The sequence below is a fragment of the Leptosomus discolor genome, chromosome 11, assembly GCF_034619465.1.
Source record: "Leptosomus discolor isolate bLepDis1 chromosome 11, bLepDis1.hap2, whole genome shotgun sequence".
Taxonomy (NCBI): Eukaryota; Metazoa; Chordata; class Aves; order Leptosomiformes; family Leptosomidae; genus Leptosomus; species Leptosomus discolor.
The window spans coordinates 10,168,250-10,194,484 of NC_141401.1; the positions used below are offsets into that span (position 1 = coordinate 10,168,250).

General features: G+C 39.6%; 1 protein-coding gene across 1 annotated transcript; it reads right to left on the bottom strand.

Moving 5' to 3' along the window:
* Positions 1 to 814: 814 nt before the first annotated feature.
* TMC3 (transmembrane channel like 3) lies at positions 815 to 22,669 on the bottom strand. The gene is made up of 22 exons (XM_086471740.1): positions 22,560 to 22,669; positions 21,145 to 21,288; positions 19,759 to 19,834; positions 16,835 to 16,916; positions 16,029 to 16,135; positions 14,890 to 14,988; positions 14,655 to 14,797; positions 13,057 to 13,204; positions 12,079 to 12,122; positions 11,762 to 11,909; positions 10,870 to 10,979; positions 10,626 to 10,704; positions 9,873 to 10,118; positions 8,130 to 8,258; positions 7,386 to 7,453; positions 7,028 to 7,156; positions 6,056 to 6,166; positions 5,414 to 5,539; positions 4,014 to 4,092; positions 3,774 to 3,816; positions 2,373 to 2,670; positions 815 to 1,649 (listed from the first exon to the last, which is right to left on the bottom strand). The coding sequence occupies exons 1-22, from the start codon at positions 22,667 to 22,669 to the stop codon at positions 815 to 817; spliced, it is 3,354 nt and encodes a 1,117-aa protein (XP_086327866.1).
* Positions 22,670 to 26,235: the final 3,566 nt, after the last annotated feature.

Below are 26,235 nucleotides of genomic sequence, written 5' to 3' on the forward strand. Positions count from 1 at the left end.
GGCCAGTGGTTCTTTTATCCCAGTCTAATCCAGATGACATGGGGAAAAAAAGCAATCTCTGGCATCTAAAGGAGATGCAAAATTGCAGTGGTGTGTGAAACACAGGTTAGAATTAAATTAGGAGTAATGAAGCAAGTTTTTTGAAGGCCATGGATAGAAAGTTTTCCACAGTGAAGCTTATCAGGCTGGGCTGAGGGGGTCTCACCAGAAAAATCAATAGAAGACCTAGGATTTCATCCGGAAGGCTGGCCTGCGCTGCTACAATCAAATAACTGCGTTGCCCATGCAGCACAGTAAAGAAACTCACTATTCTCTGCAATTACACTATTTCTGGTTTGAGCTACACCATAGTCAGACAAGGCACATCCAGATGTCATAAATTATACTGTAGATAGTAACTCTGTTTGCAGGAAGCTGATTACCTGCTGAATTTATTCAGTGGAAGCATCTTTAGCTCTGACTGTGTCGAAGAGACAAAGAGCCTCAGCTGACATACTTTTGTACTGGTTTAATTAAAGTGCCCCAAGTACATAGCTTTTGATTTTCCAGTAGGTGGTGGGTTTGGTTTTTAACAGCATAATAGTAAGTAATAAGTTGGAGTAGTTTTTTCTTCCAAAGTTTCCAATGTATTAGTTGTGACATTAAAGCAAGGTACAGTTAACAGTAAAATACAAGGCTAACTATGCTTCTTCCCCCTTGAGTGGCTGAATATGTTGTTGCAAAGACTACGTTGTAGTTATTCTGGTAGACGTCAAACAGCAGGTACAACAAATGCACATACACCTCTTCAAAACCAAAAGCTTGGGGCACCTTCTCAGACATTTGAGCACACCAGTTCGTTAGGTTCAGAAAAATTTAGATCAATGCTGTTTTTTGGTTTCTTTTTGGTGAGTTTCGTCCCAGGTTTTGGATACTTTTCCTTGCTATGAATGACCTGGATATACTGGTCATTGCTGCTGTTCTGCGGATCACTGCTGGATTCAATGGAAACAGAATCAGACTCTGTTAGAGATTGCTCCAGCTTTTGCTTTGATTTCGGTTTCACACGTGGCTCAGGATAGTTCAGGTGCACTTTCTTGTAAGCATATGGAGGCCTGTCTAGCTCAAAACCGTCGTCCCAGGATTTGTACTGCACTCTGGCTAGATCCTTGCTCATCAGAATGTGACCATCAGCACATTCCCCAATGTAAAATCGTGGTGCTGGGCGAAGATCAGACAGTGAGCGAGGGCGATGGGATCTGTTCATGAATTCTCTCCCAAGCTCCTCTTCATCTTCTTCATCTTCACTTGGATGGGGGGAATACATCTGGTGCGGTGTTCGAAACACATATCTTCTGACATTGCGTGGATATAACTCAATAATGTCTCCCGATTCATCCTTTCTGAAGTGCCTTTGGAGTCGGGAGGCAGAACGGAGCGATTTTTTGCGGGACTCATTTTCATTAACAAGGAAATACCTGGTAGCATATGGTCTACGTCCCACAAAAACAGGAGCCCCTCCCCCAAAGGTATCCGGATTTACCTGCCGAATGCCTTTTCTGAAGAGAGGCTCAGAATGAACATCTTCAGTGTGCTTTTTGAAAGTCACTGGTGTGTAGGGCTTTGTTTTGCAGAGCTCGCTTGCACTCCCATGCGCCACGCCTGGGTACCTTTAGGAGGGAAAAAAAAGGAAGGAAATATTGAGATACATACTTATCTATTAATGCAATTAAAATGTATAAAAAGTCATTGCTCTGGAAGTCAAACACTAGATTGGAAGGGTGGAGATTACAGAATCTCCATTGTTCCGAATTTTTAGGACCTGTTTGAGAAACGCACCCCAGAAATTAGGAAATATGTTTGTTCTTCCCTGGGAAAAGGCAGCAGACGATTGACCTCTCAAGTTACATTCTTGTTCTGTTTTCTTATTATTCTGAGAACTGTTCTTTATCTGATTGCTTGGAAAAAACTCAACAGGTAACTTAAAGCATCAGTCTGCTGATGTCCGAAACTAGTTGTCCTACAACTAAAACTGCACAGAGTTCTTTCACTCTTACTGTGTTTATCTTGTTCATGGAAATGGTATCCTGCACAAACTGTTTTAGTTATATGCCTGAGGGGAAGTTTAGGGTTTACCTTTGCTTAAGATGTGTGTAAACTCCCTCAACTACATAATTTCACAAGTTTTATAATCCCGTCTCAATTAAGGGGGAGTTAAGGAGGTGGTGCTCCCAGCAATCTGAATAGTACCCATGAACGAATCTGCTTTAAAAAAATTCCTCATCTGTTTTACTGCTCCACACAGTCTGAATACACAGCTGTTTTGTAAATAAACACAGGTACGTCACAGAGCTGCTGGAAGAAATGCCATTTAGAACCAAACGTGCTCTTGCCTGTTTGTGGTACGATTGTTTCTTGGTTTCTGTACACTTGATGCTGAGGGAGCTGGTGTTAAAGAGTTTGAAGTTGTGGGAGTTGCGTTGACAGGTCTTGCAACATCAGTTGAGGGCACAGTTTGGGGCACAGACTGGGAAATGGTTTGTATTCTGGTGCCTTTGCTCACAGGAGATTCAAAGTTCAAGACAGTGCCGTTCTTTCGGGGAGTTGAGGACCGAACAGAAGACTCCTGGCTGATAACATCACTTTCTTGCTCTGGCCTCTTGTCATTCCCATCCAGATTTTGGATTCTGGCTAGAAAACAGAAGTTATTACAGGACCTATCCAGGTGTCTAAATTTAGAAGCTGCAATGTAAATGCAGCTGCTCAAATTCACCCCTCAGTCAAGGGATCCAGCGCTAACAGAACCCCACTGCGTTCAGAAAGGAGAAACTGGTGTCACACTGAGAGACATGGTGATAAAGGGGTGGATCGGCACACTACGGTACGTGGCAGATGTAATATTGGGGACCGTGGAAAAACCACTGGACATTGCACTTTAGGATTCCAAAATGGGCAACAAGCCAAAGTGTCTTTTCAAGAGCCACGTTTTAGCTCACACTTCTTCCAACACGAAGGTCGCCAAATTAGTCAAGAGTGGCTCCAGTGACTGTGCTGGTCACAGCCAAAAGCTGAATTTGGATTCTGTAACAAAGGAAGTCCAACTAGGACCCATACCTCGTTGCCCTTAATAGTTGCTCCTGATCACTGAATTACTATATATCAGGTATTTCACCATTTAAGTGTCTGCTGGAGAGCTGTACGGGGATCACAGTAGCATTAAGATCTAGCCATAAAAGGCCACTGAATCATGTCTTCTCTTTGGCTTGGCAAATTTTTACTTGCTCCTTTCACTGGGAGGTATTAGGAGGACAGCATCTTTCTGTGGTTTCTCATTGCTAAAATCTGAGAAGTGGAAGGTACAGGTTCAAATTCCCTCAGGCACAGTTTAAATGTGAAATAATTTCATTGTTGATGAAATATTCAGCCATCTTAGGTCAAGGAATAGGAGCCATTCACTTCTTCCTCTTCTGCCTACTAGCTTCTGAATTTTATGCAAGGTCTGACATTATTTGAATCATCAGAGATGCCTCCCAGGTTTTGCCCTGTTGGTGGTAGGAGGGGGAAAATACCCAGTTCAAAGATCCCAGCAGAGTTTAGGTGTAAACTACACATGTTGTCTTTCAGTGCTGTCAAGATTAAGTCAAGCTGAGCTCAAAGACCATCTAAAAGGAGGACTCTACAGGAAATACAATTTTTTAAATGTAGTTGAACTTCCCTATGTGTATGAGAAATCAAAACGCTTTTGCATCCAAATGCTGTATTAATGGTGGCATTTCTAAAGCTCACCAACTTACCTACTGCCATCTGAACCACCTTCTTCTTATCTTCAGTTCTTTCCTAAAATACATTCACAAGAATGAGAAGCAGTAAATTATTATGGATCAGAGAGTAAATCCACTTCTGTGTAAGGATGAAAAATACAGGATTGGTTTTACATTGTGAAACACTGGAAGTGACTTTAGAGATTTAATTAGGCTGGTACTTTACTGAAGACCCACCAAATTGCATGTAAAAGTGCTTTGGGCTTTACTTACTGTTTGGATCTTCATTCTCAGTTGATTGTTGGTGAATTTTAATGATCTTGCAATACTTTGTAGGTAATAGATTAGCATGCTGGAAGTGAAAGAGGTGATTATAAGTCACTTCAAACATTCTTGACAGTTTTCTCTCTGAGGGTTTATAGGTCATAAAAATGACATACAGGTTCAATTGCTGCTTTGTAGCATTTCCTTTATACTGTGATAATGGATCACTGTCTTCTTTCAAACAAACATACATGAAAGAAAGACATGACACTGAAAACATACTTAACAATCGTTCTAATTGTGCCTGTGTTTTTTGCAAGTCTTTTCATTGTGCATGTAACCCTGGGTGCATTTCTAGCTTTTTTTGGTTTAAATTCTGGACACACTCAAAATGAAAATTTTGGTAAATATTTTCTCATCTTTTTTTCACGGTCCAAGGTTATGAAACAGACACACCAGAATTACAGCTGAGTTTGCACACCGATACCAATGTAATTTTGTTGACTGACTGGAACAACACCTTGTTTACACTGGCACAGTCAAGATCAGATCTGGCCTGACATAATTGATTACACTGGCTTTCAGATGGAAAAGTCTTATAGCTAGACTTCAGACCACAAACATTTACGTGTGTGCTTGGCCATCGGTCAATAGAGCTACTTAGATTTGTAAATATGTTCATATTTCCTTTCCTTAGAGGAAAAAATTACAAATAGGAAGTATTGCTTCGGTTTTCTTGATTTGTCTGAAAAGCCCACTGGTGGGACAAACGCTGCGTTCGTCAGTAGTTTACAGGGAAAAAAAAAACGTATAAAGGTACACGGAAGACAAATGGCACTTCATAGAGCAAAGTAAATATTAATTCCCATCTGCAAACAATTATTTAGAAACTAGAGTAAGAAAGGACTTCCACTGGAAAGTCTGCAGCAAGTTATATTACATTAACACCTAAGAGCAGATCTTCATAATTGATTTATCTTGTCAGAAATCAGATGACTGAGTAGCTTCTTTGGATGATAGACTGAGCTCTGTTCACAGCCATAAACTGAACTAAGACCATGAGGAAGTGGAAAATGAATTTCTGAGGAGCTCTTGAGAGGGAAGAATCTTTAAACTTCCTGGAGTCAGCAGTACTTCAAGCCTTGACACAATATAGGGAACTTGGTCTAACACAGTATCCCAGAACAAGAAATTCCTTTTGAAAATGTGATGACAGTCTTTTTAACATACTCTCATTGCTGTCTGATTCATTCCATAGACTCAATAAGATGGTTTTTTTTTTTCAGATATGATTAATAAAATTACAATAATGCAGTGTTTGTTCCTCAGTATCAACATTTGACTCTCCAGAGATAAAGCCAGTATTAACTCAATCAATTTCATCTGCCTCAGAAAACCACCGTACTTACAATAAAAGAAGTAGTGCAGGGAGGACAACCACAGGACTGCTGATATAAGTAATCACTGTGTTGAACCATGTGGGAAAATCATTTTGAATCGTTTCAGAAACAATATCATATATTTTTTCTTGTCCACTACAAGGGGAGAGAAAAAAAAAAAGGTGAAACTAAGTTTAAGAAATCCTAGGTACATCAGTTTGTTGAGCAGTGTAGCGCTGGATAAATGAGGAGTTTCATCCAAAACTGCTTTGCAACAGTACAGTGAGAGGAAAAAAAAAAAAAAAAAATCAACTTTAAAAATTTTTCCAAAGCACAAAAGCATTGGCCAAAGTGCTTGAATTGAGACACAAGATGATGATGTGTGCTAGATTGCTCGGTGGCACATTACGTTATGTAAACATAAAATGACTGAACCGTATATAAAGCAAAACTTCGAGCCTCGCTCAGAGAATACATCAGGTTGATGTATTCACCTAATTAGATCTTAAACTGGGAAACATTGGCAGCAGAAAAACATTGTCCAGTTTATCAACTCTTTTTTTTTTTAAAAAAAAAATTCAATAATTGGGGTATTATTGAACCTGATTAATTTATCGTGAGAGAATGAAATAAAATCTTTGCTGCAATTTTCATTAGTCCATTAGAACTTACCTGAAGGGACCACAGGTTAAAGATGGCTTGTATCGGGCAATAGCAAAAATTGTTGGTAACATGCATAAGAACAACATGAACAGCAGCATGGCCAAGTAGAAATTATTGGATCTGCAAGAAGGCATAACATGTTTCAGACCATACTAATCAGACAGAAAACCAGAGGCAGCATAAAAGATGCAAGTCTGTATCTACCTAACAAGTTCAAGATCTACATTTCTGAAAGATCAAAATCATTCTGCTATGATTAGACGGTCTGAACAGAGCCAGTTGAAACAGACTCTTAATGATCAAAATCCTATTTGCACTGCTTTCCAGATACCACTGCTGCAGCCAGAGAATGCTTTATAGCACGCTTCTATAAACTGACCTTACTGCCTGGTTGTATTGGGGGAGCAAAAGAGAGTGGCAGAAGTTGATTCATCTTCAAAACATGTTAGAAATAACTGATTCTTAAGAATTAAAGATGCCCTATAGTGTTTCCATTTTAAGTAAATAATTATCACGATAGAAGAAAAGTGGGGAAATTTGTTGTGCGGTGCAACAAAAAGAAAAAAGCAGATACTTCATAGCTTTCAAAGAAAGAAACATCAAGAAATAGGACTTGCAGCAGTTAACACATGTAGGTTATTTTTGCTCAATCGGATTTGTATGGAAATAAAGCATTCATGTTAGGTCACATATTTTGGGCTAGGACTATTCCCTAACATATTTTTCAGTTCTTGCATATCTTTGACTACCCCACTTTACAAACCCTCTAGTTGCTCAGTAACTATGGTTTTGGTTTTTGTTTGTTTTGTTGTTTGTTTTTTTATTTTTCCCCACAGACCTTTGCTATCAAATATTACTGTCAAATTTGATTGTCAACTTTGAGAGCTAAAAATCTCCTGTCATTTTATTCCTATGCACAGAAGAAATTTCTATGGTCTGCATTTGATTTATTCTTTGTCATTTGCTCTTATTTTGACTAACCGAGATGCTCTGAAAACCTGCTGATGTGGCACATTACACGTTAACACAGCCCAGCTCCTCAGGTACATGAGTCCAATCAACTTGAGAACATTGAATGCTGGTAAGCAAGGTGAAAAGAAAGCTCCCATCCTGGAAAAGTAATATCTTGTCAATGCTCAGTGTTGCCAGAAGCAATTTTAATAGCAAAAAATATGAAAAAAACAAGTAAACAACAGCTCACTGTCAACAATCTCTGATTATGATAAAGTATAAAAGACGGCCTTACCAATATCCTACTTGAACAGGTTCATTGAAATCATCAGATTAGCTTAGTAATCAGCCAACAAAGGACAAGAAAAATCGCTTATGAACTACATACCAAATCATTCCTTGGTTGTAGACCAAATGCAATACATTCTCTGCAATTTTGAATTCTCCATATTCTGGCTACAAGAAACACAGTGTAGGATGAATACCTCATCTTAATCTTTTTTTCAGATCTTTTATTAGAAGCATTTGACTGGATCAGTTTGCAGACAGCACATAGCCTGAAACATCCAGATCAAATACCAGATTTTGGCAGGCAGTGGGAACACAGTAAAACCTACTCTGCAACGGGGGATTAAGTAAACTAATTCCTCTCTAGTTTACTTCACTTCTTCACCGAAGGAGAAAGAACAGTCCTCAGCCTTTCATGCCAATAGCTTCTTGCTAACCAAATATTATTCACTGTAATTTTCTTAAAGTGCGATGTGCTTTTGGTTATTGTTTCTTGGACTACTATCTACATTATGGATAGACGTTACAGCTATAGAAAAGAGAATGTGGGGAGCAACTCCATGCCCTCTGTCTCATCTTTGGCTCTGAGACTGCTTTGTGATCTCATTTTGGGAAAGTCAAACATTTTAACATCATGACCATTGGAGTAGGCTTGAGAAAAACATCCAGTCTCAGAATTTCCCTGTGCCCTCCAATTTAAGTTCAGCGTGAGCTGTGCTCTTATAGATATGTGCTACCAAGAAATTATTTATCTTTGGAAAGGTTTTAAGGATGTTCAGTACTAAGGGAAGGAGCCTACCCCATCTTGAGCATCTTAGTTTGATAAAATAAAGACTGTACTTACAAACTTGCTTTCTAGATCCCAGCACCAGCAATCACTTAAATATCGGACACACAGTCCACGGAAAAAATCAATTAGCAGGATGCTTGCGACTGTGAAAATCATGTCGATAATTGAAAGCTTTAGCATCTCCTGAAATACATATTGTTCACAGTGAATCATTCTGGAAGCAAATGGACTGCATATGGCTGTTCTGCATTTGTACTTGTATTTTGGCTTAAGCTTAGTATCCTGATAAAACATGATTTGAATATATAAATTATTTCCTTTTAAGCTTTTCCTGTTTGACTTTTCCCTTACTTGTATTTGTTCTAGCAAAGAGAACAAATATAATCAAGCTTCCAGTGTGCCTTCCATTGCTTGAAACAATAAAACTCTGGTCCTGATGGCTTCAAGATTTCTTTTTAATGATTGTTCTGAAAATTTATCTAGATAAACTGAAATGGGTTGTTTTTTCTATTGCACACAATCCTTTATTATACTGATTGTTGTAATACATACTTGCCAAGTACTTCGCAATGAGAAGTGCCTGTTATTCACACAAAACCAAAACTCAATGGCAGTAGGATCATCACACCAGAAGAGAGAGACCTGTTTAGTGCTTACAATTGAATGGGGTTATCCTATATTTAATTGAGCTTTAAAAACGTACAATTAAATAGAAGAGATTCAATTCCAAACATCTCTAGCCCATTCTGGGGAAAAAACAATCAATCAAAAACCCCCTTGAATGCCGGTTCTAATAATTTCCTGATTACTGTGCAATTGGTTGAGGGGCATACATGAATAGAAGTCAGGATAATAAACCTAGGAGGGGTGTTTTGCTCCAGCCGATCAAACAAGACCTTTAATATTGCTTACTCTGGAACAAGGAGCTCAGCAAGTCAGAAGCACACTAGCATCATTCTTAATCTAGTGGCCTAGACATAAGTGTGACACAGAAAGAGACCAAAGTACGTTGGGAACAAATGACACCTTTTGAATTTTGCGTGGTTAAAATTTCTCTCTGTATGTGCTAGTGCCACTGCTAGTCACTCAAAGTAAAAGCCACAAATGACGTATGCTTCACACATAGGGAAGCAAAGAGTGTCATATTCAGCCTGCGGATTTTCTGCAACCTCACTGTGGGAACACATATACGTGGCGCTGCCACCCGACTGGCTCCATTCTTACAAACTGACAGTATTTTGAAACCTTTTGTTGTTGTCCTCTTTCTGAAGAAGTAGTGAAGAACGCTTGATTTTCTAGTGATTTACTGAAGCAGAATGAATAGAGACTTAAGATATTGTACAAATGACCAAGAGCACAATCTTATGCTTGGGTCGGGTCTGCATTCCTGTCTATCCGGGTGGCCGTCTGAATCTGCACAGGGTACATGTTACTGCTTACACATTTTTATAGTCGTGTTTCTCTCTATGAGTTTAATAGGATGTATCCTGTTAAAATGGGATCTGTATCACACATCTGTAGGGATCTGCCTGTGCAGAGCTGAAGATAGAGACTGAATCCTGGCAAAAGAACATTTGTATAACACTAAACATATTGTAGAGACTGAACAAAAACCAAAGCTTCTATCTGTGGCCATGTCACTTTGTGTAGTCTTTACTCTTTCTACACAATCCTTAGCTAAATTCTGGAATTTATACAAAGAAAAGCTCTAAAATTGAACACAGCACAACATGACTTTAATTTTTTGTCAAATATGGATTAAGAATAAGTTGATGACATAATAAAACAGTTACATACTTGACCAACATATGTCTCCCAGCACTGATCCTGTGGGTTCTGGGCATTATAGTTAAAAGAAACTGTTTTGTTAACCAATGTGTCAGAGAACATCAAGCCTTGAGTGCTACTGTCTTCCAATGTGACAATGCCGTTCCTCTTGATTTGTACATCAGGAATAGTTGTAGATAAATTGTCTTCTTTAGAAAGCGTTTTGGTTGCTAAGAAGGTGGTAGAATTACTTGCATTGTTGTTAACATCAGAGTCCTGAAATAATAAGTGTCCTGAAAGTTACTTTTTCAACTGTACATACACGCAGACATCCGTACCTTCAACGACGTACACACATAGAAGCATTTCTTTGTGTATTTTCAAGGAGCAGTTAGGTGACTTAAATAGCTGTCAATGTACGGAGTCAGATGGAACTTGTAAGGACAGTACTGAAACGTGATTTTAGGTAGGTGGAAATATTTGGCCTTAAGTGGTGGCTTTTTTTTTTTTTTTAATAGTTAAGCAATGCACAGAAATCTATCTCTCATGCTACGTCAGCAATCGCATGGATCCAGTTATCCTAAGAAACTCCAAGTAGCTGTAAATGAACATTACAAACTAAACTTAACTTTACAATCCTATCAAACTGTAATATGTTTTAATCAATTTCAAACAAATTTTCATCTGACTTCATATATATCACAATAAATGGAATTCTATCTATAAAGTAATTCTATTCTATGTGCTAGCTTTACACATCAGAAAACATCAAGTTAAACTCACAGTGACACTCATACTGTCCACTTTATCCAGGAGAGCAATGATTAAACTGTAGAGGTTTCCCAGGTATAGAACAAGAACCCTGAAAACAAGAAGAATAAGATACCAATTATTGGCATTGTTATCTCATCGACTTCTCATACACTGTCTGGTTTGACTGGACTAAAACACACGACCAGAGAACACCTCACCTCTCCTCTCCCTCTCTTTCTTCCCACATATTTTCTATGCTGTGCAATGCCCATACCTGGCAAGCTGGAAGCGAAGAGTAGTCCTTGGGTGATACATCTCCAGAGCTGCCACAAGTTCAAAAGCAGAGGGTGCAATCATTGTAATCAGTGACACGACTACGCTTACCTACAGAACAGAGACATGCAGCATTTTTGTAGCTTTTCATGTAGATCTTCTGTGGTACCTTGAGTGCTGACTGAAATACTGCTGATATATGTGTTTTGGTGATTGCTTTTCTTGGAGAAGATGCTTTAAAAAGTTGTTATTGACATTAGTAATAACAGTAGTTATGATCCAAAGTCACAGATCTGGAATAACGCTTCGGAAACTTTACTCCAGACATTGTAGCTTTAAAGTTACCACTTTACTAATTAAAATAAAAACTTGATGTGGGAAATAGAAACCAGCATCTTCCACTGAAATGAATGAGTAGCTTCTCCATACCTATTCACTCCCTGCACTCACTATCCACTCATTCCTGTGAATGGAAATATTCTCAGAACATTCAGTATCATGCAGCAGAAATCAACAACTATTGTCAAAGCTGATTCCTTCCTAGTCCATTGGCCCAGTGTTTGCTCAGCTCGATCATGGGCACAAAAGTAGATTTGTAAGTGACAGGAGAGTTTATACTTTGTCCTCACAAAATAGGTGCCAGCTAGAGCTGCAGTCGCTGTGAAATGAGGACCTGCAGCATCCCCCTGCCCACTTCAGCTCTGCTGACACCTTGCTGCAGAGCAGGGGGACCAAGTATGCGAAGACAAATCCAGGTAACCGCCACTCTGCCCTCTCGTTGGTCATTTCTCCTGGCTAATTTCTTGCAATTTACACCTCAGTGCACACTATTCTACAGAGAGCCCCGAGACAATAATCCTGCTTCTAACACAGAGGTGGCATAAAAACTGTACCTCATTTTTTTCCCAAAGAGTCAATTCCTTTTTGGTGCGCTCTAGCCTTTGGGATCGATCCACGACAAAGTAGATGATATAAATACTTCCAGCAAGCGAGAGAAGCACAAGGATGTTTGCAATAATTCTTAAGCTTATAGTCACTGCCCTGGGGGGGGAGGGTGGGGAAAAAAGCACAGTCAATACAGCAGGTTGTCTTATGACACCAGGGGTCTAACATTGTTTTTAGAAGTACGAGACAAGCAGATAAGCAGATTAGCACTGCTATCTGCATTGAAACAGCGCTTTGAAAAGTATCACTGATCTTATATACATACAAGTTTTTGCTTTTCTTCTTTTCCTGCTCTTCCAGTATAGCTTCCTTGAAAGAAACACAGCATTATCATTTTAATAGTGTTCAGCAAAAATAACGCACATATCTTTCACAGAAGTTATCGAGTATACTAATAAAAAACTTTACAACCTGGAAGTGCAAATAGATAAATACCTCTCTGCCCTGCATAACTTTTGAGGAGCCATAAATGAGCTTAAATAGTGAAAGAGATTTCTGAGAAACAAATACCCAGTAATCAAATACTTGGGCACTTTCAGTCCTGCATGTTCAATGGATTACAACCATAGGTTTACACTACCAGATCTTTTTGCAGGACGTGTATATAAAATCCATGTGTCAGTAATATAATACCAAACTGTCAAAAGTTATCCTCAGTCATTGAAATAACTAAATATCATAGGTTATTAATTTATCCTTGATGCAATTTGAAGTCATTTTTTTCAATGACTTAATGAGAATACACCAAATTTGGGAAATAAATTACTTTTGACAAAAACCACATCTGCTCTTAAATTCTAAATGGAAGACATCTATATTTAAAGCCAATTTCTAATATTGAGAGAGCTGTAAGATGTCCCTGGGCCAGTTGTTATAGAGAGATGAAAGAAACGAGTGTTTTCACATTGTTAATATGAATCTGATTCTATTACTCAATGAAATCGCATCACAAGCAAATTTGTTTCCAGTTATCTAAATTCTTGTCAAACATACAGTAGCTTTAAATAAAACTCTTCTGAACACCACCACAATGGCCTTGCTGGGACAGAATGACAGTGTCAGCGAGTATGATGTGACTGCAATACCACGCAGAGATGTGATACTAGCCCTCCCCTAGGCAAACAGATCTGTAAACAAATACCAAAAAGCAACAGGAAATGCAAGAGAATGAGAGAAAAGACTTATATAGCTTACAGATTAGCAAACAAATCACCTCTAAATAATTTGAAGGTCAGTTGCTCACCCTAATGCTATTAACTATGGCAGCAGCTTTGCTCTCTGCAGCCTCAGGGTTTCCTATTAAATAGTCCCAAGCACAGAACAGTCTCCAGCAGAAAGTGTAGTTTTCATCAGAGGCACTTGCTAAACTCATTCTTGAGTTCTTTGCCATTCTGTAAAAAAAATAACACCAAACTGTTAATGTGTGAAGATGAATATGAAGGAAATCACTGGTTTGGTTCATAGTTTTCAGATGTCTGTGCTTTTAGAACTACCAAAAATTTGCAGCAATTAGTGTCATTGTTGGCAGCTTTATGAAGAAAATAAAACAGGGTGAGGTTCAGAGCATGAACTTTGCTTTTGTTCTAGTGACTCGCTGTGGAAGGGCATTTTGATATTTACATTCTTTATAGCTGACAAATAAGGCAAATCTCACTAGAGCTGCAGACTTAAACATATTTGTTTTACAATCTCCAAGTAGGATCCAGCTGGAAAATACTATCACTAGGATCACTATTACTGTGATTACAAGCTAGTTTGGCAAAATTAGTGATCACGCACCAGATCTGTTTGTTTTCTGTATTGTTTTCATCCTCAATATATGTTATCATCAAATAGAAACTCAGTGCAATTTTACAGACCTTGGGAAAAAGAAAGAAAACCCCACCTACTCATCTCAGATAGGCAAGGTGGCAGAATATTGCAAAGTGTGAGAAATTAAATGAAGATTAATAGCTTATGAAAGAAAGGGCATCTGAAAGGACAAGTTAAGAAGGGAACTGTAAGCAGCTAAGCAGAGTCAGTGAGCTAAGTCAGAAGCAGCAGAGCTAATCATACCCAGAAACTGCAGATGCATAGATCGGTGTCAAACATATCAGTGACCCTCGGCACAAACCAGCAGGTAGAATAAAAATACATTAAAAGGGGAGGTTCAGCTTCAAAACTGAGAGTTATTGCAGGTGGTGCTAAAAATGTCCCTGGACTGCACTGTGCCAGATAAATAGGTATCTGGAAGAGTAAGCAAACCAGGAGAGGATAGAGTGACCGACCTTGCCCCTCTCCAAGCATTACACGTTCCTGGATTTATGGTCAACGTTAGCAGTTTTACTCTCTGCTAAGTGACTCCTGCTCCTGGCCCTTCAACAGCAAAGAAGCTAAGCTTACATTTGAATGAGACGCCACATACTGGCTGGAACAACGCAAATAATATTACATCTCGGATGGAATTTTTATGTTTGTATTTCAATAGATGGGAATAACAATGCTGAAAGCATTACACTTAAAATATAAATTTCTGTCATAGCAATATTTATACCAGAAAAGAGGAAAACAGAGAGGACTTCCATGAGTGTTGGACCTTACACTATACAAATGCAAAGCACATAGAGCATCTTCTGCACTGCCCTCCTTTTATAGACTGGGAAACTGAAGTGAGAGAGAAGGTAAATGATAGCAAGATGAAGAACAGCCTAGAATTAAACTCAGTCTGCCTCCCTGATATTAGCAGACTTGAACAGATTAATAGAACTATGCAGAATAAATACAGGGGAACTGGGATAAATACACCGTTAACGATTGCCTGAACACACAAGCTTATGAACAACAGTAAATGGGAAGTCTTACTTTTTCAAGAGAATGATGAAGCTGTAAGCAAACACTGCCATTCCAACGAGGAAGTAGGCAAGAGGCAGCCGATATCCAGCTTTTCCAATCTTCCTGTCATGACCGTAGTAGCCATAGAACAAAACAGAGTACTGGAGGTAGCCCTGCAAAGACCAGAGCCTGTAAGTAAGAGCAGTAACTAGTGATTACAGCAGAACAATGACAGTGAAACAATAAAGAGTGGTTTTAGTCTTGCCCCTAGTGACCAGATGGTGTCCAGGTCCTGAGCAGATGCAACATGCTCCTTGGGAATGGTCTTGCTGACTGTGCTGCCAAACGGTGCTCCGGCCAGTAGCTGTGAAAGAGAGAGAAGGTCTCAGAAGCTGTGCGAGCCCATCTGACCTGGGGCTGGACAGCAGGACCCAACAAGAGCTGCCCACATAGATGCTACTATCAGGATAGCGAGAATTGGGTCATTCCTCGTCCTAAACTAGAAACTCTGTGAGAAATCCTGCATTCATTTTGCACTAAACCAGATGGGGATTTTTCTGCTATCTGTGGTCTACCTATGAAGAAATTTACTGCTCTGTAAACATCTTTAAAATGGCTGAGAAACTAAAAGAGGTCTCAACTGAATCCATTAACAAAATAGTTTTAAAAATTATGTTTGTTGTAATTTAAGCACTTTTAAATTATGTATGACAATGTATGATCCCAAAATGGTATTTTAAGATTTAATCTACTTTTCCTGAAAAAAGTAAAAAATGAAAGTGAATACCTTTTTTATTTCAGTTTACTTTTTTCTTTGTTTTGGGGTACTCACCTTTTTTTTAATTTAGTTTAGCCAATGAGAAGAAAAATCAGATATTCCCATGTCATCTGATAACATTACTAAAGCACAAGTTAGGCAAGGCAAAATAATATTTATGAATAATGTAACAAAGTTAGAAAATAGCCTTACTTGCATGCAAGAACTAAACAAAGTTGTGGCTGTTCTGAACTCATAGAAAATGATTTCTAATGGACGATAATCCAGAGTCTGGAGAGGGACGTTATCATTTTCTGCCTGTAAACAACACTAACAGGACTTGACCATACTCAACACCAACTACAGCTTTTCGAATTTGGGTCTTCATTTTAGTAATTGTATACAAACCTGTTCTGTAAAAGCATTAGTACTGTGTTGACAAAACATCATCTCTAATAGCAAAAATCTCTTATCATTTGGCAGAAAAAGACTTCTTAATAGGAAAATTTATTTTAAATAATTAATTTTAAATTGTACATTTCAAATTGATGTATACCTTTAAGTGTACCATTTGTTTGATTCAGAAAGGAAAAAAGGAAAGTGTAACAGTAAGCATTTTTCTGTGAATATTAGCAGCATGTTCTTACCTCTGGTAAGACTACAAATGCTCCTGTCATTATGGTAAGTACGATATTGATTCCAAATAGCCATCGCAAGAAGATGAAGTAAGAGGCAACTCCAGACCCAAAATGACCTTAAACCACAGAAAATAGTTATCTGACCTACGCAATCTATAAAAGCTCATTTGATTTATTAATGAAGTATTTTTTTGAATAATGAAACAAAAGTAAAACTTTTCTTATTCATGCAGGCATACAGCAAAGCAGAGTAAACGTTAACACGTCATTGAGGAAAATGTAATTCCAGCACAAACTGTTGGGAAAGACTCATGATTACCAGCAGCATTTATGCAAGAAGCTGCTAAGCTGGCTGACATCATGCATCCGTTTTCCTTTACCACTGAAGCACAGGGATATGACCTGACTGCTGATGTAATGTTGAGACTTGCTTTAATTCAATTCAAAGACTCAAGGGCTGGTGACACCAGTTACAACCACGTTTAACCCTGGGCAGATCTGGGGCTGTTGGCCCGAGGATGCTGCCCCATGGACTGTGATAAAGTATAACCAAATCATGCTGCATTTTCAGAACAAAATGGGACAAACTTGCCTTTTTAAAAGTTACCCCCCACTAAGACCATAAATGAGTGCAGTGTCTAAGGCACCAGGAAAGGAGGAAAAAGCAAAGTTTTGAACGAAAATGTCACTGCTGAAAATTTGCGTTTAACTCTTTCCCAAATATTATGTAATTCATTAAACTAAAAAATAAACCCTAAGACTCAGCATTTTAGCAAGTGCTTTACTATTCAATACCATTACACCTTTATACTTACTCTCTATTTTCTTTATTCTCATTTCCCAAGGAATAAAGATAACCACAAAATTATATGCCAGTCGAATAAACTTCCTCCAAAGCTGAGAAAAAAGTAGAGAAACAAGAAATATGACACTTCTGCATGTAAAAAAATAAAAATAGAAATGCAAAGTATTTTTTTCATGGCTCTTTCATCTTGTAGCATAAGAAATATTACAAACGTTAATTACTAAGATCTTAGAGCATGTCTGTGGGTAAGGTGGGTAAAGAAAACCACGGTGGGTTTTAGAAACAAACAAGACGTGAGGGGCACAGGAGTCCTTGACTCTGCTTACCAGCCAAATGCCAGCAAAGACAGAGCGCCGTTTATACACCGCTGAGGGTACAGTCAGGAGCCACCAATCTATATTTTTCACACATAAAGGCCGTGAGGAACCAACAGAAAGAAGCCAATGGGTGTCACTCCCTGCCGCCTCCTCCATGGTTGGGGGCTGCAAAGGGGAGGAACTGCAGAGAAGGGCCAGGCAGTGGCTCTGGGCAGCAGAAGTCATCCAGGCTGGGCATTGGCAGGACGCCTAGCCTCTCCGTAATTTGTGAGGGAATCCCACTGCACTACACATAATAAATTTGATTTCTAGGACAAACAAATGGACAGACAACTAATTTCAAAGATGAGAAGCATAGTGCCTTAGAGGAAATTTTCTTACAGGAAAAATAAGCTTTTGTATTCAACAACAGCAAATTCCACTACTATATTCTCAGCTCTATGTGTTACAGCTGACACCTGCAGAAAACCTGTGGTTACGTTTTGTAGAGTCTTTATTCAGCTTCCATTTTCTGCATGGTCAGAGGAAAGCATCTTCCTGCACAAGTGGGGTGTGCATACACATGTGGGAGAAGAAACAAAATCTGCATGTGCAAAATTGAGTGCAGTTTTTGATTTGTTGAATTAGAGCTATAACTTTACAGTGTCAACAGGAAAATAATGTTTGTATATCATGCATTATAAAATACTTTTAGTACAGCTAGATGTTAAAAAACCCCCATATTTTAGGCAGCAGCGGTGTCAATGTTACGTTGTGTAATCTAATCTCCTAAAACCAAAGAACAGTAAATAGCATTTTAATTACTGAATATATGGCAGTATGGGTATTTTATTGCATGAATGGGAAGTATTTTAATTAAATGAAGAGACTGTAGATGCTGGGAACGCTACTTTCATTTGAGAACAGGGTTCACAAGCCTGAGAAAGAAATCAAGCAGCTCGCGCCAGTTGTACTGCAGATTTATACAGTATTCAAAGGTGTCAATGTTGGAGTAGCATTTATTAAAATTGTAACTAGCTAGCTATCACCTCTTTTCCTGCCTACTGCATAGCTGAACAGATAATTTATATTCTTAGAATCCAGATTACGGGCATCTGGCATTAATCACAAATGTAAAAAAACACAATGCAAATATAAAATAATTGAACTGAAAAGAAAAAATGCTTTCAATGTTAAAACAGTAAAAGGTATTTTAACTTCAACTTTCATAAATAACAGCATGGATGAGTTGTTCAATTAAGAACAGTGTGTGTTTTGCCAATTTAAAAAACTTAAAAATGTATACACTTACAGCTACACTTTGTTCTTAGCACATGTTCTACCCCTGAGTTCTTAATTTTGAAGATGTAGTGCTTGTTTTGCTGTGCTACAATTTTTGTCTCCTTTATCACCATGCTATTTTCTGAGAAAATACCTGAAAATGAAGCCCTTCCAATTAAAAAAAAAAAACAACACCCCAGCTCGTTCTGTTACATTTGCTGAATTTAGCTCTGATGTAAAGGCTATATTCCCTAATTTGTGCTAGGAAAAAAGAATACAGTTCCCTTACACACAATGAGTGGTGCTAATTAACTGCTGAATTATATCCCTGTGCTGAATATCTTCAAGCAAATACACACAATAGAGACAATTGGATTAGATACAAACTTTTGTTCCTTGTGAACTCTAAGATGAAAGCCACAGTTTTTTTGTAGGAAGGGCAATACAAACAAGTAATGAGCCCCGCTTCCGATTTACTGACAGGTACTGCAGAGCCTTAACACTTCTCTTTCTAGGTAACATCGCAGTTCCATTCAAGTCGAAGGCAAAACCCAGTATTTATTTTGATGGCATTTGGTACTTCCATTGCATTTGCCATACATGCAAAGGCAGAAAAAGGAAAAATGACTCTTTCCTACCTTGAAAAGTAGTACTGTTAACCTTTGCTGTGGGCCAACGTAACAGAACAACAGATACATATGCAGCCTTTTACTTGTTCATTTGAATGAAATGCATGGTGTTCCATTTTACTGTTACAACCCCACCTTTTTGAATTAAGATAAGTTACTCTTTAAAAGTCTACTCATGATGAAAAAAATTTTCTTGACTGCTTAGATAGCTAAAGATCTCTTCTCTGTTGGTTGCATATTAGGGACAATTTCCTACATATTAATTTCCAGAAATGAGGGCCAGGGTCTATTTTCAGTGATGTAAGTAGATTTGCTAAGATTAAATTCAAATTCTTTGAGTATTATGCAAGCAAAAAACTACTTTAACAATGTATTTGAAATAAGCTATTGTAGGATTGTCTTCCAAACTAAAAGCTAGATGCATTTTTCATACTAGACTATTGAACCGTGGCCCCAGAGTCTGGTGAAATATCTCTTCAGAGAATACTAGCATTGTGTTGTTGGTATCCCATTCCCATTGCCCCCTCTAGCAGGCATCAATATTTGTAGATTATTTGAGAAGCTTATGCTGCATTAATAGAAGGCCATCCATCCCTCAACACATCAAATTAGTCTGCAGAAATGTAATTACTAAATTCACAATTAAAAAAAAAGCACAACAGCTTTTAACTGCCTTTTCCTCCTCCTACAGAGTTGCTGAGTAGGAGATCAGGACTGCATAGCCATACCTCTGCACCAGCAGCTTGGTAACCTCTTGTTCGAGTGAGCCTCCCTTCATACTTCAGCACGATCTCCTTTGCCTGTCTGCGCGAGAAGGCAGAAGTTCATTCTACATTGATCCCGTTACTCCAAGCCCCTTATTCTGCACAAGCAGCAACTAGCAAAGTTGTCAAAGGCTCTGAAATACAAACGTGGACTGTCTCACCATAAAACCCTTATCCAGGCAAAGCTTTTTTCTTTTCCTCTTGAGGTTTTTACTGACTCTTTAAAACTACTGAGAGTTTTGTCTGAGGAAACTCAGCATTCAAAACTTTGACTGCAGAGGGAGTTTTCTATTCCTCTAATTTTTTTCTCTGTCCTTTTGATTCAAAATGTTTTTTTTTAAAATGGTGTGACCCAAATGAGTAAAATAAAAAGATCCCCATTACAGTCTGGTTAATCTCATGCAGATACTAACACCTCTTCTGCAAATATGGTGTAGCGCTTTTGTAAGATGCAAAGAGATGCATATTCATCTGATCATATGCAGTCTTTGACCTCGGCAGAAGATGGATAGGGATTCACCAAAATCTCATCAGCAGGAACAGGGAGGCAGCAAGTCCTGGACTCTGCTTAAGAGAGAAAAATCTCTTCTTGCTTCCAAGATTACACAAGGGCTCTACTGCTGGTAGGGATTCCTTGTGACTAAGATGCTATCCTAGCATCATACAGGGTTTTAGGAGAAAGATGCCGGGCTAAAAGGAGAAATAAAGCAAGCACCTAACACAATTTAGACAGGTGGCCCAAAGAGTTAGGCACCCACTTTTTCATTGTAAATTTGGAATTATTAATATAATAATTGCAATCTTAAGCTGAACTACTTAAGCCTCTATGCTGAATATACCCTTTAAACCTACAAAAGTCACATATTTACTGCCATTTCCAATATATCACTTGAATATTATGACCATCTTCTGTTCTCATGCCATGCAATCATCACATGCAACTACCTTGGAAATGGTTTTTCCTTTTTTGGACAGAGTGAAATAATTTAGCTTAAAAATGTATTACTGAGCGTTGCCAACAGCCTTTCCTTAGACCACTGAATAGCTGACCCATTGTTTTAATGATTAATAGCCAAAGCGTGATTTCTTGCTTTCTCTTCCATAGAGTTACTGTCTAAAGGGAGCCACAGGCATGCACAGGAGACAACTTCACCTGCAGACTTTCCACCTGGAGGCTGCTGCATTCAGCCAGCTCTCAGATCTTGTCAGAGAATCCTTATGGCATGCTTTCCTAGCAGCTCTTAGTCATTTCCGTGTATAATCACTTCCAGTTTAACACTGAAAAGCTTCTGAGACTGGAATCACTGTCACAGTCAATGAGCCTGAAAGCTTTCATGCAAACACCTTTACCTGAGCGCCCTCAGCTTCTGTCTCATCGGCCATGGCCGGCAGCGGATGTTGGACATAATCTCCTTCTGATACTGGATGTTCTGAAAGATTTGCTCTGGGTCGTGGCTTTCAGCCTTTTCTTCACCGATATCGTCGTCCGAGTTGCTGGCAGCACAGCACACACCCCACAAGAGGAAAATCAAGACAAATTATTCCCATTTAGATCCCCAGCAAACTGTTGATTTGCGCAGGATCCAGCCTATTAGAGCAATATAACAGCAGTGAGCTAGGGAACTCGCATGACCTGATTGTTTTAAAGACGGTGAATAATTCAGATGATTTCCCCACCTCCAGGATGTGCCTTTTTTCCTCCCCACGGCTTGCTGCTCAGTCATAAATTATCCCCACTCCCCACCACAAATCCTGGTCTTTCTGAGTGTTTCCAGCTATACAGCTTGTACATCATGCTAGCAAGACACTGTATATTTTTCTGGAACAAAGTACTGTCTAAACATTTCCAGCAAGAGCACTTAACATTCATTTATTCACCACGTGGCGTTGGCCTTTTGTTTTGATTGTAATAATGATAAAATATTTTCTCATTAGAATGGGGGGAACAGATGCTTAGATCGTGGTTGCCCTTTGCTCCTGTTCCCTGCTGAGGGGGATGGGAGCATGGGACCCCGCACACCAAGAATTACTCGTCCCTGTAAAAAGATTCACGTGCTTTGATGCAGATTTCTGTGGATGATTATTAAATCATCTTTTCTGATGCTGTCACCACATTTGCTAAGCTACAGCTCTCGCAATTCCCTGTTTGAAACAAAGTATTGTATATGGAACAGCAGCAATATTCATTCTTGCAGAGGCTTAGGTCTGAGAACCTGTGGTGACTGTTTCCCCCTGAATGAGATGAAGACATCTGAGGTGCTGCAACAACCACCAGCTAGGAAGTTTTCTAATTGTATTGCTATGTACTTGTTGGGGAAGTTCCCTGCAATTTTGCTGAAAAAGCAACACCTTTTAATCACTTAGAAACAGATCATAACCTAAACCATGCCTTGTAAGAACATTCAAAGGACATACTTATCAGACCACTGATCCATCAGTCCACAGTCCTGTCCCTTGGTCACAGGGGACATTCAAGGGAAACGTGTAATTACACAAGAAGAGTATAGAGAGGTTTCTAACCCTGCTATACCTTGAAATCATTGGAGTTACAGTTTTATGTACAGCGTTTATGTTGTCGTATTGTCTTTTGTGAAAAATGAAAAAACAAAGAGGTTTAAAATACACCTGAATATAGAGAGAAGAGTGATTTTTATCACGCTCCTTTCCATGTTACCACACTGTCTAAATGGAAATGAAAAGACCAGATCCCACTTCTGTGCTAGATAAGGCAGACTTGCACTTCAGGAGAGAGGAGGGTCTCTTACCTGTGGGGCGGCTCCTGGTAGGTGTAGATGCTGGCGTGCCGCTTCACTGTTCGATACTTTTTGCAGGACTTGGCAGTTTTCACTGCAGCTGAGCCCGTTGCTGCTGCCATGGTGGCAGCTGCCGCCCACGCCAGGTGAAACTCTGCTGCGCTAGAGGAGAGCCTTCAGCTCGCCGGTCAGATGTCTCATAAGCAGCCAAATGTTATTAAGTAGAGAGCAGCGAGTGACTGCAAGCCCTGCGGAGCAGAGGATTGCTGCCTGCGCCTGGTGCTCCAGCCCTGGAGAGGACCTCCGCCTGGCAGTGCCTGCACGCCTTAAAGCGGCAGTGCACAGCAGCCCCTGCCAGGGCGCTTCTAAGCGAGATGCCCAGAGGCGAGGTAGGGAGCAGAGTTCAAGGGTGAGCCAGCTGCGGGCCTTACTACAAAGCCAAGTTTCTGTTGTCATGGATGAGGTATTCCCTCAAAGCACCATCCCCCTGCACCATGCTGGCCTGCTTTGGGTGATGTTCCAATGAATGTACTGGACGTACTCTTGACATCTTTGCTTCACGTGCTTGAAAGAATGGTCTTGCTTGGGTAATGCGAGGCAGTTTGCATTTTGGCCTTTACTAACAGAGAAAAATGTGATGTTATTCTCCCGCAGGACTTCCAGATCCTCTCCTGGAAGGTAGCCCTGATAGAACGTGCAGCTGCTGCTTTCCTGGGCCCCAACCCCTCTACATGACCTCCATTCATTATACCTACATTTACAGCTTTCACAGAATCACAGAACGTTGAGGGGTTGGAAGGGACCTCAAAAGATCACTTAGTCCAACCCCCCTGCCAGAGCAGGACCACCTACAGTAGATCACACAGGAACGTGTCCAGGCGGGTTTTGAATGTCTCCAGAGGAGGAGACTCCACCACCTCTCTGGGCAGCCTGTTCCAGGGCTCTGTCACCCTCACAGTGAAAAAGTTTTTCCTTATGTTAATGTGGAACCTCCTGTGCTCCAGCTTGTACCTGTTGACCCTTGTGCTGTCATTGGCCATCACCGAGAAGAGCCCGGCTCCATCCTCCTGACACTCGCCCTTTATGTATTCATAAACATTAATGAGGTCACCCCTTGGTCTCCTCTTCGCCAAGCTAAAAAGACCCAGCTCCCTCAGCCTTTCATCATAAGGGAGATGCTCCACCCCCTTGATCATCTCTGTGGCTCTGCGCTGGACTCTTTCAAACAGTTCCCTGTCCTTCTTGAACTGGACACAATACTCCAGATGCAATCTCGCCAGGGGCAGAGTAGAGGGGGAAGAGAACCTCTCTCGACCTACTGACCACCTCCCTTCTAATACACCCCAGGATGCCACTGGCCTTCTTGGCCACGAGGGCACATCGCTAGCTCATGGTCATCCTGCTGTCCACAGGGTTGTCAGGACATAATAAACTCCTCCAAGTTTCTCTGGGACCAGGGCAGCTGAAGAACATGGTCAGGTGAATTTCCAGTGCCTTTCTCCATTGTAGAAGTTGCGGATATTCTGGTCACATTATTAACGAGACAGAGCAAGAAAACTTGATATGAATAGTTTCTATAGCTATGATTTGATGCTCAGGATGTGGGAGAGAAAGGAAGAGTTTACAGAGAGTTTTCACTTGTTCCTAACTTGGTATTTTCTCCCCTTAATAGCTCTGTGCACAATGCAGCAAGAGTTTCATTTACATAAATCAACAGTCTGCGGTAGTTAACTTTTATTTGCAGCCTGACAAGAACGAACATTAAGTTCTCTCTGCTAAATTTCCTGTAGAGAATAGCACAGGCTGCTTTTTCTCCTCTGCCCTGAGTTAATTAAAATATTGCCACTTGCTGAGAAATTTTACTTTTCCATGATCGTGGTTCTGTCCATTGTACTATACTTATTTAGTTAAATAACTACAGGGCTAAATAGTCACAAACCTCATTATTTATAGTCTGAGAGTCACTTGCATGTTTTTACAGTTTTGAAGGAGTAAGTCCATTTGGTGTAATTTACTCCACACTTTTTAGATGACAAGGAAGGACCAGATAAAGATGATTGCATTTCCAAAATGTAGCCAATAGTGAAAGCCAGAGCCCTGGATGTATCTTGTGCAAAGCTTCCTCAGAAATCTGGGAGTTCCATTAGCACAGGACAGAACAGCACCAAAATTGTGAAGAAATGCCCCTGAACTCTGAATAGAGTCATTAGTAAAACCAGGCAGCTGTATTCTGCACCATGCCTTTCACTCCCCTTTTTATCACATATGCATGACTTTTAAACCTAATAAAAACCATTGATGGAAACACCACTTAGCCGTGTTCTGCTTCACGGGGTTTTCCGAGGACTGAACTCGCTAGTTCCAACTCCATTCTGAGCATCTCTTGTACACACCTCCTTTAGCCACAATAGAGATAAAGGATTTGGGCTCAAATTTTGAGCTTCCCAAGAACAACACACGATAATAATTTTACCTTTTCTGTGCTGCATTTTATTTTTTTTTTCATAGTGAAGTCTGTAAAATGATGGCTGTTAGAGCTTTGACATATCAAACTATCTGTGCCATACTTAAACCCACCAGCTTTGGAAAGGCTTTCCTGTTTGGCTTCTAGATCACAGGAAGAAGCATCCTACTGAAGCATCCTACTTTCCTTGCTGTGTGTCAGACCATTCACCAAGTGAAAGCAAACAGCCAAAAGGAACAGCTATCAGCCCAGAAAGAAGTCTCCACTAAAAGGCTTATCACTTATTTCCAGCTGGAAAAACAAACAGAGGAACTATTCTGAATGCCAGAAACGCCCCTTAAAGCTTTGATGCTCAGAATCTACTGCAAACACACCCCATCACCACTTTTTTTTGACCTGCTGCAAGATATGCTTTCCATTTATAATTTAAAAGGAACAATAAGTCAGTTCAAATATATTTCCTTGGTTATAGTTATTCCTTTGCATCTTGGCCAGTGGCACAGCATTGAGGGCCAGGATCTGCTGCCTTAGCTCACGAGGATAAGTGCCTCTGTAGTCAGGCCAATCTGCTAAAGTCCATTAGCTGCTTGCTTATCCCAGTTATGTGCAGAAACGTTAAACTCATTGCAGATAGATATCTCACTAAGGAAAATTCCTCTGCGCTCAGAGAGTAGGTTTTGACACAGTAACATCCTGAGTCCCTCAGAGAATATAAGCTAGATCTCTAAAAACTACAGGAGAGAAATTCAGCTATTTCTCACTCCACATCATCATTCCTACTTCCCACTTTTCCCTGGACTTTTGGATGCCCTAGTTTTCATTTGAAGGAACCACACTGAAGAGATTAAGGTGTACCATCACTGGTAGTTCCCAGAGATTACTACATTTCACAGATAAAACGGTATCCTTTAATATGATGGTGGTATAGCACTACAAAAAAACCCATTAAAATGCTAACATTAATGATTTACATAGATTTAATTAGCTAGTATATTTTAACATGTCAACAAGGAGGATTAATTGTTTCCATTTGTTAGAAGAAAGCCTAAAGTCTAACAAACAAAGAGACAATTCAAGCCTGACATTTATATAGCTCTAATACTGTCAGTGCTGGAATCACATACATAATCTGAAGTTACTACCAAACACTAAAAGCACAATGAGCAGCCAGAGACTCATGAATTCAGAGCCCATCTGATAGAAGGATGCAGAGTGCTTTTTAAG